The sequence below is a fragment of the Emydura macquarii genome, unplaced genomic scaffold, assembly GCF_026122565.2.
Source record: "Emydura macquarii macquarii isolate MOO-44397 ecotype Brisbane River unplaced genomic scaffold, CSIRO-AGI_Emac_v2 contig_431, whole genome shotgun sequence".
Taxonomy (NCBI): Eukaryota; Metazoa; Chordata; order Testudines; family Chelidae; genus Emydura; species Emydura macquarii.
The window spans coordinates 1,994,522-2,009,458 of NW_027130568.1; the positions used below are offsets into that span (position 1 = coordinate 1,994,522).

Genomic DNA, 14,937 nt, shown 5'->3' on the forward strand with positions numbered 1-14,937 from the left:
ATCCCTCTGTGTTGTTTAGTGGGGCCCCTTCCCTAGCCCATATAGGAGCCATGCTTCCATCAATTCCTTCTTTTGCAAATGACCATTCTCCAAAGTGTACTAGAAGCTGCAGAAGGGAGTTAAAGTGGAGTGGAACACCATTAATCCCCATCTGAATGTCCTCTTGGAAATTATCCTGGTTACTAACAAAGGAAGTCATGAAAGGGCATGCTCCTTAGCTCTCTTCCTCTCATCGCATTTCATCACACCTTTTTCCTACAAACCGTTGAGCCCTAGCCCCATGGAGGAACTTCATGAATTATTAGAATTTATCACCACTCTTATCTTGAGACTTTGATCCATATTTAAGTGGACTTTCTGCTTCTTTGATCCCTGCAGCAGGGAACTCAAAAAGCTCTTAAAAAAAAAAAAAAAAAGGGGGGGGAGGGTATGTAGTTAATGGAAACTAAAAAGAGCATCCTCTAAAATGTTTGTGATGCTTTTTATTTCTAACATACAGCCCTGCTCCTGTGCTATGCCCTTAACTTGCACTTGTTTGTATTTCAAAAAGCCACTCCTATGCCCTCATGGTCTAGTGCTTGTGGGGAAAAAGCATAAAGAAAAACAAGCGGTTGCATTACTTTGACCTGATTTCACAGTGATCATATGAGAAAAAATGTTCAGTGTGACCTACAGAAAGAGCGAGGAGACCTAGTCAGCTCAGATGAACACAGCATTTTTATTTTAATGGCTGTATTCCCCTCAGGCACCTGGGAAGTATGCCTAGAGCTACCAAAATTAACTGAAATGTTCTAATAATTCATCAAAAACTAAATATTTAGTGAGAAAGGCACTGGACTAATAATCAGGAGACCTGGGTTGTGTTTACAGCTCAGCTGCTGACCTGCTGTGACTTTGGGCAAGTCATTTCACTGCTCTGGGAATGCTTTCCCCTTCTCTGTCTAGTGTATTTGGATTGTACGGCCTTCAGGAATGGAACTGCTCCCTTCCTATGTGTTTTCATGGTACGTTGCACAATGGATAGCTGACCTTTAATGGGGCCGCTGTTAGCTACTGTAATATAATAAGACAATCGTCAGATCAAGATTGACAGGAAGGCTTGATAAAGAGAGATGTTTTTTAATTGCAAAAAGAAACAGAATTTGTTTGTTGTAATTTTTCTGTTTTTTGCTCAAAAAATATTATTTAAAAACTAGCCTTCAAAATAGGCCTCGAATGTAAACATAAAAGCATGCTTGGTTAGCTCCTCTCTAGTAAGAATTTTTAAACCCTGTTAACCAAAGAAAAAATCTTCCTTTTATACTCACAGTTTAAATGTCTGGACTTTGCACATGGATGGTCTTAGGGGGGAAAGAATCATCCTTTTCAGCCCACGAAATGTCAGTGGAACTATACCATAGACACATGTCTCCTCCTGAAGAGAGGGGGGATAGCTGGTGCATTTGCATAGTCATGGATCCACAATCCACCCCACCCCAATAAACACCTTTGCTGGTGTTCAAGGAAAGCACATGGGGGTTGGGGATGACAAGAGATCCCTGCCTCCTTTTCCCAGCCCACACAACGGAGGCTGTGGGGTGACTTTCATTACAGGATCAGATTCTCTGATGGTGAAAAGAGAATTTGGTCCACAGTGTAGTGGGGCTTAAAGAAAGCCCTCTTCTGTATGTATTCTCCATGGTAGCACTGTGTGCGAAATATCTGCATAGGGCCTTCTGCACATCCTGTGTACCTGAAGAGGATCGCCAAACCAGTCAGCATGCAGAGAAGGCCCCTCGGAGTAGTAAGCGCCTATGCATCTTGCATCCACAATTAAATGCTATCCAGTCTCATGGAACCTTTGTTTATGAATGCAGAGGGGCTGGTGCAGATATTAGGTTATTAGGTTAGACAACTGTTGTTGAGAGCCAAAATTCCCTTTGTGAACCTGTCTGCTTGTGCTTTGTGTGGGGATGGGGTGAATTTACTCTGTGTGACCAGGCATACCTAAATTATTCTATATTTCCTCTCATATCAATCTAATTAAAACTCACATAGGAATAAACAACATTGCTTTATGTATAGGCCTGTATGTTGACCTTTAACTTATTAAAGAAAGCAATACAGTTGTGAAGCCCAGATAAAAAGTTTCAACATTCAGCTAGCACAGATTATTCTGTCATGGCCTCTGCTATTGGAGATCACTGTTGATGGAGCTTCGATGTTAACAGTCTCTGAAGTACAATATCTTCTCACTATTAATACTTTCCCCTTATTTGCAGGTGCTTTTCGCTACTACCAATGCTTGTAGCTTTGCCTTTGAACCTCATACATAGTCTTTGTTATATTCTCTTACCTCTTTATGGATAAAATTCACCCCTGTTGCAGAGGGCTAGCATACAACCTAAGCACCATTTAATTTCTTCTGCCCTCTTGCTCCCTATGTGCAAGAAAAGAGCAGAGAATGTAGACCTCTTTGTGAAGGATTAATTTTTTTTATGTGTGAATACATGATGTAAATTACTACTGTGAAAAGGAGTCTAACCTTATATAAATAATACCAGACCATATTTTTATGTATAACTGCTTTTACTGGGATGCCTTACAATTCTGTGTTGTATTCTCATGATTTGTGAACCAAGGATAATACATTCTTTGCCAATATTTAATATCACATAAGCTCTTTTAGAATGGAAGTTTCTGAGTAAAAGTGTGCACTAAAAATCACTTTAAGGCATAATAATATATGCTGGTTTTGAGTCATATCTTCCATTTATTTGACATGGTCATTCTGCATGATTAAGTATGCATGTTAAAACAACTGTATTTTCAATGCAAATTCAGCAAACAAAGCTAATACAAGAATGTTAGTATTTATAGAAGTAGAGATGAATACATTATGTGAATTAAAGATTGTCTGTAAGGTGTTGGAATACATAATCCCAGCTATACACAGAAAATGATGGGGTCCACATTAACTGTTAGCACTTAAGAAAGATACTGTGGAATGATTGTGGAGAGTTACTTGAAAACATTTGCCCAATTAGTAGTGGAATTAAAAAAAATAACAGAATAATAGGAACGATTAGGAAAGGGATAATTAATAAAACAGAAAATATCATAATGCCAATATATAAATCTCTGGTATCCTCACATCTTGAATAATGCAGCAGTTCCGGTTGCCCCAACTCAAAAAAGATGTATTTGAATTGGAAAAAGTAGAGAAGGGCAAGAAAAATGATTAGGGGTATGGAACAGCTTCCACTTGAGAAGTGATTAAAAAGACTGAGACTGTTCAGCTTAAAAAAGACACAACTAAGGGGGGGGGGGGGGATATGATAGAGCTCTATAAAATCATGAGTGTTGTGGAGAAAGTGAATATGGAAGTGTTATTTATCACTTCATAGAAACAGGAACTAAGGGTCACCCAATTAAATTAATAGGCAGCAGGTTGAAAACAAACATAAGGAAATACTTTTTCACGCAATGCACAGTCAACCTGTGGAACTCATTTTGAGGGGATGTTGTGAAGGCCCAAACTATAACTTGGTTCAAAAAAGAATTAGAGAATTTCATGGCTAATAGCTATTGATGCACTTATCCTCCAAGATGGTCAGGGATGCAACCCCATTGTCTGGGTGTTCCTAAACCTCTGACTGCCAGAAGGTGGGACTGGATGACAGAGGAGGGATCACTTGATAATTGTCCTGTTCTGTTCATTCCCTCTGAAGTATCTGGCACTAGCTACTGTCAAAAGACAGGATACTGGGCTATATAGACCATTGGTCTGATCAAGAATAATGTTCTTAAGATTATTTTTAGCTGCAACCAAGAGAGAGTTTTTCAGTGTTCTGATCATAAAACTACAATCTGAAATGCAAATAAAGGCAAATGAAAACATTTTATCGGGAAATGAGTGAGCAAGACGTTTTCCCCCTTGAGTCATAATAATGACTCATGAGTCACAATGTGTTAACACATAGCTTTTGTTTCACATTGCTTTGTTATACCAGATTTATAATAAGTTTACAGACAACCTCAATATCCTTAGATCCAAATATAAGAATATTCTTGTATCCCAAAATGTCAAATCACTAGAATATCAGAAGTTAGAGATGGAGAAGTCTTATCATTAGGTCATCTAGTTCAGCAGTTCTCAACCTTTTCCAAATTGTGACCCTATGTTACAAAAGAAAAAAAAAAAACATTTCCCCCTTATAAACATGAAAAAAGGGAGAGTGGTCATGACTCCCCTGAAACCTGTTCACAATCTCCCTTGAGTCACCAATCCCAGACTGGGAACCAATTACCTTGCCATTGTAGGACTGTTTGCAATAGCACCTATTCAACAGAGTTGTCCAGTCTGATTTTAGATGACCTAAGTAATGGAGGTTTCCCTTGGGAGGATTATTCCATGTGGTGTATCGATGACTAAATTGGAATTGCAAACTATCACTTTAAGAGTGGGGGCGATTTCCTGCTCATGCTTGCAAATTGCATGCTTTCTTACAGAGGCCCCAATCAGATTCATTATGGAAAGAGACAGCCTACAAAATGATGGGGTGAGTTGTCCATCTCTGCCTTAGGAGGCAGCCTGCTCAGTCTTTCTGTGTTTCCATGTGTTATCATTAGGAATGATAAGAGGTAGTGTTTAACTGCAACCTTTCCAACAAGAGTATTTACATTTTGATCTAACTTCTTTGTCTGTGCTGTGAAAATAACATTCCAGAGCTTATGAGATCTCACAATCAGGAATTATTTCCTGGCATTAAGCCTACACTTTATTAGTTTCATCCCACTATTCCTCATTATATCCCTTTCATCTCTTTAAGTATTTATCTCTTCTTGGTGTTTACAGTCTTATATTTTTAGACTTCTAATGATATCCCTCTTTAATCATTGTTTGGCCAAACCAAACATGGTTTGCTCATTTAATGTTTGATCATGTCAAAATAGGTACGCAGGAATTGCTACAGTTGATCAGTGATTTGCTGAATTTTTTTATCCAATGTAAAAATGAGTCCACATAGTTGACATTGGGTCTGATTATCAGAAACCTTGTTGAAGTCTACTCTAGTGCCAACTTGCAATGACCCCTGCTTACCATGGAATTTAACTGCAGGACCCTCACTACCAAAAGCACGGTCCTCTATAACTTATTTAGCTAGTAACAGTGGTAGTCTCTTATCCTTTTATGTGGAGCAGCTACTAGAAGGCATTATATAACAAACACTGAACCAATGGACCACAATTAAATAATTTTGTACTTATTATATGGTTATTATAATCAAACTGGATGATACATGGAGCACTACTTCAAACAGGATTGAAGGCAATATCAGTATAAGGATTGTATCCTAGTCCCCCATCTGAACAATTGAACAGTGATTATTTTCTCATAATCCATGTTGAGACTCAGAGGCTGATACCCTTCTTCAGAATGAATGCTATTTGAATCCATAATGGGTTCCATAAAGTCAATGAGACCAGTTGTGGAATATGGTACTACTTAGGTTTTCAGAATCTGGATTTAAATGTATACGCTCGATAAAAAGAGACACCCCCCTTAGGTTTTTCTCCTAGATAGTAGGAGGCCCTGGCCTTGCCCAGTTATTAACACTGGATGGGTCATAAAGAGGGCTGAGTTTCTGACTTTTTGCAAGGGGACCCTGACCTTTGTGTGCCTTCTTAAGTCCCTTCTAATGGGTCATCGAAAGGAAAGTTAAATACCACAGCATACCAAACAGTAACTTCTCCCTGCAGCTGCTCAAAGGGGAGAAAGACCAACAGTACGGCATCTGTGTAATGGTTTTCAAGGAGTCCCTCGGGCTGGACTGCTGAATCAGACTTACACTGTCCAGCTTGTTCTGGAAGTTTTCTGAACTCTTCATAGTTTCGCAGTGGAGATCTTCTGGATGGGAGTTCTCCTGTGGGCCCCTCCAGCAGTTTCTTCCTGAAGGTGATCTCTCTCCATAGCTGACTGCAGTTTCCTCCTTTTTAAAGATCTCCTCCCTACCATGCATGATTGACAGGATTAGAGGGATGGAGCTAGCCCCACACACAGGGGCTCTCTGGTGCTTTCCTCATCGTCTATATACCTGGTCACAATCCCTCCCCGCAAAACAAACAAATGCAAGCTCATTTGCTGTCTCATTCCCTATTCTCCATGGAGCAAATGATTAATATGCACAATATTGTCTCAGCTAGAAACCATTTTGTCACATCTGTTTGTGTGCCATTGAATACAAGCATTAGATTCATCAATGTGATGCTTCATCAACATGCATCTTTTAAAGTTGCTCTGTGGGAACTCTTCCATGGAGAGGCCTTAGCATTGTCCTCATAAAAAACATTATACATGTTACATCCCCATTATATATGTGCTGCCTCATCAGCTGCTTGTCACATGCTTGCCAATATTGTTCCAAGAACTAATAGCATCCACAGTTTTTCTTCTCTGGACTCTCCCCACAAGCCAACCCTTTCGAGTGTTCTCCTAATTCCCTTACTTTCTCATGAATTTTATTTTTAGCATGCAAGCGTTTAAAGTGTCTCTGTACTAGCATCTTTCGGCTTAGCCTACATCCCTTGTTTTTCTTTAATAAACAAGTAATTGTACAAGCGCTGTGATATTTGCTATGCTTCATGCCTTTTCATTTCTTGTATAAGCTTTGCTAGCTTTCTGTAACTCAGTGGAGCTTACCTGAGAGCTTAAAAAAAAAAAAAGGAAGAAGAAGCTAATTGCTCTGTTTTCCTTATCCTGATGCCAACTTCAGCTGTTGAAATGTTTCAACTAATTAAATGTTGCAGATGCTGTAAAATAAATAGCTAATTGAAAAATGGTGAATAAATATAAGGCAGACCCTTCCTCTCTTAGCCAGCCATTTGAATATATTTGATGGTTTTTCGATAACTAAATTTCTGTTGATCACCCATACAGATAAGTGAAAGGGAATAGTTCTGAGACAATTTTATATGCAGTACAGACTGTGTAAAAGAAAAATGCAGTGCGAAATTAATTTTGAAGTCTGACTTGATTCCTTCAAAATGATGTGGGATCATTTTCTGAAAAACTGGATTAACATTAAAGTGTTTTATTATCTTAATATCTAATGTTATACATAAAGTTTTATATCCACCAGCTTAGCATTTTAAAGATCTTTAATACTGTTACAGTAAAATTGAGAAGGGAAGCTAATTTTATATTCCATAATAAAAAAAAATCTGTGCTGGGAAATCAGTCATCTTTTAAGCTCTTAATAAAAGGGAAAATGCCCAGACGTGAATTGTATTTGATGCTATGCACAGTAAAATGTTTAATTCTATCATATTTAGGTTGAATATTGATTCAAACTTGAACCTAATACTTTTTTGTCCTTTATCATTTTTGAATGCATTAACTGAGAAATTAATGATGAATTTAACACTTTTCCCAACAGTTTAATAAAAATTCAAATGTAATAATGAATAAATGTTGACTGTAACAGGCCTTTATTTTTACACTGTTAAAAAACTGCATTTGCTTTAGTTTTATCATCCTAAAAAAATAAATAGAAAATGTTGTAAGTATTTATGAGAATCATTCTAAAATATGTCTTGTATGGACATTTTTTTACACAATAGTATTTATATTACAAAACATAATACAAATATGCAAGCTTTAACATTGGTTAATTAATATAAACAAAAACAAAAGTCAGCCTTAACTATGGAAATAGTTGTAAAGCCTAAGCTATGTTGAATATTTCTAGGAATTATTTTTTTTCCCTGTACTTGTGCGACCTGTTATAAGCACCCACCATTGGAACTAGATTTTCAAAGGAGCTCAGCTTGTATTCAGGCACCTGAATAACAGCTGACTTTCAAAAGTGCTGAGCACTCCAGCATCTCACAGAGGTGCTTCGCCTGGGCAGATTATCTAAAGGTTCACAGCATCCGCCATTCTTTTGAACTGTCTTCTGGAAAACCTGGCCACTTATTTTGTTGTTTAAATGGGTCTCATTTTCAAATCCAGCCTTGATTTTGGCTAAGTACTTTTGAAAATGTGGCCATTGCATTGCTAATCCATTGCACTCTTCATGGGGCCATGCATGCTTGCTAGTTGTTTAAAGTCCGGTCCCCATTCAGTAAAGTAATCATAATTCTCATCCACATCTGACATGCTTGATCCTAAAGAGCTGAGGGATCCAGCCAATGAGCCAGTCCCCTCAAATGCATATGTCTGAAGGGAGTCGTAAGGCAGAGCAGTAGGATCTGAATTAGCTTCTTTAAGCTTTTTAAAAATGAATTCCCTGAACACAGCACTGTCAGGACCAACTTGCAGAGACTGTCTGTAAAGGCTTTGGATTTCTGTTGTGATGTTTCTTCTAGCCTTACGCTCTCTCATGACAGTACGAGTCCTGAGCGCTGAAATATCAAAAGCCTCTGTATCCTCCTCTCCGCCTCCTTCATCATCATACCTGACAATGGTTTCTCTGAACTCTTCAGCCTTCTCAGGAAATAGGGAATGCTTCCTCTGTTGCCTTAAAACCAGAATTGCCAAAATAAACACTGACAAGACAAAAACAAAAACAAAAACAAAAACCAGAGATGTTATATGTGCTTGGAAAGTCTTAAAGGATGGTAAAACTTCTAAATGTTGAAGCATGTGCAAACTCCGGCAATCTAGGTGGATTTATAGAACTGTGATTTTTATAGATTTATGGTTGTAAGATGAACATAGTATTTTTGGTGGGAAAATGGCTACAAAGGGACTTATAAAATGAGTTAAGGAAAAGGAGCAATTTGTTTGACCAATAAGAGTTTGGAGTGGTGAGGGAATCACAGGTTATTTGTGCTGTTTTGAAACTAGTTTGTTTTATTACATAATATATCAATGCTCCATTCAAAATTTCATTTCCCTCTCCCAGATCAAAACCACAGGAAGGGCTGGGAAATAAAAAAGGAATGTTATTGGGTCAGATCCTCCTCAGTTGATGTCAATTGGTTCAACTCCATTGAATTCAGTGGAGCTAAGCTAAGTTACAGCAGGTGAGGATCTGGTCCAGTAGTTTCTAGTAGCTGGTTTTGCACATTTGAGAAATAGGATTTTGGGGATGCTATACCTCATATCTGTGTATCATCAAGCTCTATCTTTTAAAATAGCTTGTTTGTAACTGACACAAAAGCTTGGATTGTAGAATGACTGGCTCTGGTAGAATGGATTTTACATTTGTTTGTGTTTTAAATAAATGTTCTTTCTCCCTCTCCCCCCCCCCCCACCAAATCTTGGCTCACTTCATCCCAAACTGAAATGTCCATTTCAAATAATCTATAGGATCCAAAAAGATGCATTATTTCAGTTTGTAACTAAATACAACTGGAAATTAAACACAGTTTTAAGCTTAAAATATAAACCAAACAAATTTGATTGACAATTCTGAAAACAGCAATTCTTTATCCAGAACACAATGTTGCATGGAACACTATGTGCATATATATATATATATATATACATATATATATATATAAAATGTGAAGAATGTGGGAGATATCTGTATTATTTTTATGAATATTGTGTTTTATATGTTTGTTTGAATATTGGGTGTCTCTGGCTCTATGGAAGACTAAGGATTAATTCTAGCTGGAGGTCTCCACACGAATCCAGGAACCACATAATTACTCTAATTTTCAGTGGACAGTACAGTGAATCCAATACTGGGAGTCAACTTCCAGCCTACCTGGGGGAGATACATAAACTGGATTGACCAGTTTCTGGTGTCTCAGGGCAGACATAGAGACTTTTACATGGATAAGAGATTGACAGTGAACTCAGGAGTCAGACTGAGAGTCAGAAAATGTAGGAGTAAAGTTTGCTTCATCCAGTCCCAATGCTGGGGAGTGCCAGGAAAAAGGGGAATTACCTCATTTGTTACGAAGGGCTAAGGTTTAGGTAAAATGATGTGAGTGTAGGCCTTTTGTGGTTTCAGCCCTTTACCTTCACTGTGTTGTGTTCCTATGGATAAATAATAATTTGTTTTGAACTAGTTGTTTTCTGTTGCTATATTTCCATACTGGTCACTGGCTTCCAGAGGCCAAAACCCCTTTGGACCTGCTGAGGGGACACAGCTGGTGAACCAGGGTGCTGTGACTTGGAGACCCAGTCTAACAGTGCAATGAATCATGGGATTCTACCCTGGGAGAAGTACTGGTGTGGGCCTCTTTTTTGGAAGGGGTGTCCATGGAAAGACTGAGTGAAGGATAAAAATTACACTTCACCCTGTAACTGTGATGATATCATTCTAAGCTAGTCAAACTGATAGGGTGGCTGGATATTAACAGAGCCAACTGCTGTGAGTTGAAGCCAGGAATCGGAAGCCAAAATGATTGCATGAGGTCCAAGGCAGTGCAGAATATGGCTGTTCATAACATATGTAATCTCATTTACACTGGTTTCTATTGGGACTCTACTGACTTCATTGTCCAGTGCATTTGGTTCCCATTTACACCGCCATAACTGAGATCAAAATAAGGCCTTTAGTCTTCATTTTCATACTCTAAACTCTTCTGTGATTAGTGATATCACAAATTTTGTTGTATGGAATAGACTAGCAGAGGTTTTATTGTGTAATGAGTGTTAAAAAAAGAGTTTATTTTCTCTGGATATGCTTCACTTGAAAAATGTCGGGCTTCCTTGAGATGATTTTGTATTCACTTTCAACAATTTAAAACAAAGTTCTAAGACAAGAAGAAATAGTTCCCATTTATTTTGAGCTCTTTAACTAAGATCAGGCAGTCTAGAAAATATTTATCCATACAGATTTTTGGCAATGGATTAAATGCATTGGAACATATTTCTTATTTTCTATTTCTGATGTTACATCTTCGGGGATAGTTTTCTTACAGAAAAATCTGAAGTGTTAAAGAACAAGTACAATTCATGCCATGGCTGCATGATTTAGAACTGTAACACCTCTTCATTATCCTTTCCTTTGTAACCAGTGGAATCGATTTTACTCATTCTTAAATTAAAATTTCACTTGTAGTGAAACGATTGTTCATCTAACTTATTACTTTTAAATCAGACCATCTGTGAAGTAACTTTAGTGCTGGTGAATTTATATAGTTCTGATAGTAGCTAATGAGGAGGCACTGAAAATGTTGTCTTTGCTTTGGATGTCCCAAATCTTTGGATGATGATTTGCCCATGTCATACTATCACAAAGTATAGTATTTCAAAGGATGCTGTTTGCTAATGTTAGAAAACAAGATCTTTAATAAGTTCACTGTACTTGATACATCCTTATAAGGGACTGCTAAATGAACACTCTAGTGCCAGATGGGATTACTGTGCATTACGTTTGGATGGAAGTGCGATGACTGACTGGTTAAGGCAGGGTTTCACAATTCTTTTGCCTGTGTGAATCCATTTTGAAGCTTACTGTTTCCTGTGAGGCCAGATAGCAACAAAACACCATAGCACCCAAGGAATTTACACATGAAGTATGTTATTTAATGCTATCTGTGACACATGGGCTTGCCTCTGTGACACAACTTCTTGATGTCCAGTGGTGAAATAGAAATTGCACGTCAAATCTCCAATATATCGATACCAAGACTTGATGGACTCAAGTGTGCTGAATCCAGCTGCACACAAATATATGCTCGTGAATGGCACTATCAGTTTCAAGATGCATGTTGAGAGTGCAGGATATTCATTGCTGACAGTGAGACAGAACTCTGGGAAAGAAAGTTGGACAGATATTTCTTTCAAGAATCGATTGCAGGAAATTTCTGAGCTGTTTGATTTCAGCAGCTGGTAAATCCAGGGTATCAGTCTTGTATTGAAAGGGGTTTCACACCAAATCATATTTTGTCATGTCCAAAAAGGGAAGAAGGATGCAAACTGTTCCTCCAGCTGGCTGAGATGCTCAGCCATCACCTGTGTGTCAGCCAGGAACATGCAAAGCTGCAGGAAGGTGTCACACTGGCTGGACTGGGGGCGGGAAGGGGCATTTATTATATTGTTCGACATCAGTATGTCAAAATCATAATAATTCATGTGAGATATGCCATGTCAGGTACTGTTAGAAAGATTATAATGTGCTAAGTAAGATGATAATTGTAGACGGTTCCCTGTAGGGGCCAGCGCCAGGGACTCCCCCTCTGAGTCAATCTCAGAGGGAGGCCACACCTCCCGGTGCCTACGGCTTTGGGGAGTCCGACTTAGGGGGGTCGCCTCCGGCCCTCAGTAGGGCGAGCCTGGGCTCAGGTCACCCCCTTTTTGGGGAATAGTCTCTCGCCCCATGGGGTGCGTTATCAGCCTATGGCCTGGCCTTCAGGCAGGGACGGGCCTCCAATGGGAAATAACCCTCAGCAGGGCATGGAAGGGGTCTGCCGCCTAGTCCGCCCCACACCTTAGAAGGCAGGCCAGCGAACAGTCTCCAGCCCTCAAACTGGGCAAAGAATCAGTCTCTTGTCTAGCCCTCGGGAGGGCAGGTAAGCACACACACTCAGGCTCGAGCTCTTGGTAGGGGGAGCCACAGTCTTGGGCCCGGCCCTTAGGCAGGGCAGGCAGGCAAACAGACGCAGACTTGAGCCCTGGGTTGGGTGAGCAGCAGTCTATGGCCCAGCCCTTTGAGAGGGCAGGGCAGGGTGACAGCAATCTCTAGTCTTTAGCTAGGTAAGTCAGTAGTCTATGGCCTGGCCTGTCTGGTAGGGCAGGCCGAAGAACACAAATCCACTCAAGCCCTTAGCAGGGGGCACAGCACTCTATGGCCCGGCCCTTAGACAGGGCAGGGCGGGCAGTAAGGACAGGTTCTGGCACTCAGCCAGCATTCACCCCAGGTCAGGGTGAGGGAAGGAGGGAGGAGGACGCAGACCCACCCATCTCCACTGCGTTCCAGCCCAGGGCCCTGTCAGTGACAGGGTGTCCCATCACTGGGTCAACAGGGCTCTGGCTGAAATGTGCTGACTCACCGCGAGCGTCAGCTCAGCTGCACCACAGTCGGCTTCCCTGGGGTCCTTCCTCCCACCCTCTCCCTAGAGTAGCTGGGGCCCGTCGCCTCCCTCTGGGTTGCTGGGGTAGAAGGCGTGCGGGAGTCCCATGAGTCCCTCCCCATCAATCGGTGGCAGGTCTGGATACTGCGCGGGGTCCTCTGCGGAGGGCAGTACCTCCAAGTCCTCAGGCCCCCAGGAAGTGGGCAGCACCTGCAGGTTCTCAGGGTCCCCGGCAGTGGGCAGCTCAGGCAGGCCTTCCTCCGGGTCCCAGACAGCAGGCAGCTCCTCCGGATCAGCAGGGCCCCACGCCATGGGTAGATCTGCCAGCTTCTCTTCCAAGTGGGCGTCCGACATGGCCTTAGGCTTGAGCCCCGAGGGAGAGGTGTCCTTTTCCCTTGGCCACTGGGGCTTGACTGAGCGAGCAGGTCTGGGTTTTAACAGCCTAGTCCCGCCCACCTGCTTCCGGTCAGGTGATGTCCTTTTGGATTCCCACCCACAGGGGGCGTTTGGCTCTCCCTTTGTGTCAGTCTCTGAGGGAGGCCACACCTCCTGGCTACAATAACATTTATGTTCATGTGTTATATGTGTAATGGAAGTTATGGGTATGGTTGCTATATCTGTATTTCAAATTGTGCTGTGTCTGGGTCACACCCCAGACAGGATGGCTGCAGAACAAAAGCCTGCTTGATGGCCCATTAAGAAATTAACAGGTATGAGGGGCCCAGGGGGAGAAGCCAGAGATATACCTGATGAGTCACCAGGACTTATTCATGTGACTCTGGACTCCATTTTGGTTCCTGTAAAATTCCACAAGCGCCATGGAAAAAAGCCAGAGAACATAAAAGGGAGAGGCCCGGGATCCATTTTGTCTTCAGTTGGGTTCAGTCTTCAGCCACCTATCTACCTCTGGATCACGTCATCTGCAACTGAAGCTGTGAAACAAAGGACTGAGACCCATCCAGGTACTAGATCTATACCAGAGGGTCTATACAAGCCTGCAAACTCCACCATTCTTCTATAATATATATGGATATATATGGACTTTCAAATCATTTGTATGTATCTGATTGCTTTAATCCTTTAACATTTCTCTTGTAGTTTGTTTCTTTCTTTTTATAATAAACCTGTAGTTTTAGTTACTAAAGGATTGGCTGGCAGCATGGTATTTTGGGTAAGATCTAAACTTATATTGATCTGGTACTGTGGCTGACCCTTTGGGGTCAGGAGGAACCTTTTTGGTAAAGAGCATAGAGTTTAAATAACTGGTCTCTTTACTGGACCTAGTGGTTGATTGGGGGTCGGAGACTGAAATGCAATAAAGGGAACTATGTGTATTTGTGTACTGGCTTCTTGATAACCGGTTTGGGGAATCAGAAGCACAGTTTGTGGCTGGTTGGGAAGTCTGACTTCAGTGTTACCCACCGGTGTTGGGAGAATCTGCTCTCCTTTTGCAGCCTGCCCTGACCTTGGCATTTTCAGGTGGCTACCGTGGGCATAGAAGGGTCACAGAAGGAGTCATAGTTTGTCTTCAATAGATTATTCTTCCAGTAAACTATTTTCTTTGTGAATCCTGTGTTGCGATGGATGTGGTGTTCTTTCCTTGCAGACATATATTCAATTCACTCAGTTTCCCAAATATGTCTGTGATTTGAAGAAGGCACATCTTTCTTTGGTCATACAGAAAATCAACAAACCCACTCTTTTCACAGTTCATTGCATAGGTATGCATCTTGTCTCTCAGTTCAAAAAATCATCCCAATACTTTTCCTCTTGAGAGCCAACAAGGTTCAGTGTGGAACAACAACACATCATCATTTCCTCAGTTTTGCAAACAGACACATGTGAAGAGGCTGAGTCTTCATGTAGTTCGCAGTAGATGAGATCTGCTGCAAACTTTCACTAGCTTTGGGCTCAGAGCTTTAGATGTTAGTTTTTCTCTTTGAATCCTGCAGGAAGTTTGCACAGTAAAAGGAGCAACTT

At 40.8% G+C, this 14,937-nt stretch overlaps 1 protein-coding gene across 1 annotated transcript in view; it reads right to left on the reverse strand.

The window, feature by feature from the left end:
- Positions 1 to 7,045: 7,045 nt before the first annotated feature.
- Positions 7,046 to 14,937, reverse strand: part of CDH19 (cadherin 19) — a 156,649-nt gene continuing 148,757 nt past the window's right edge. Inside the window, exon 12 of the mRNA XM_067537481.1 lies at positions 7,046 to 8,529. Coding sequence (XP_067393582.1) covers positions 8,039 to 8,529 — 491 coding nt within the window. The 3' untranslated portion in view covers positions 7,046 to 8,038. The remainder of the gene's footprint in view (positions 8,530 to 14,937) is intronic.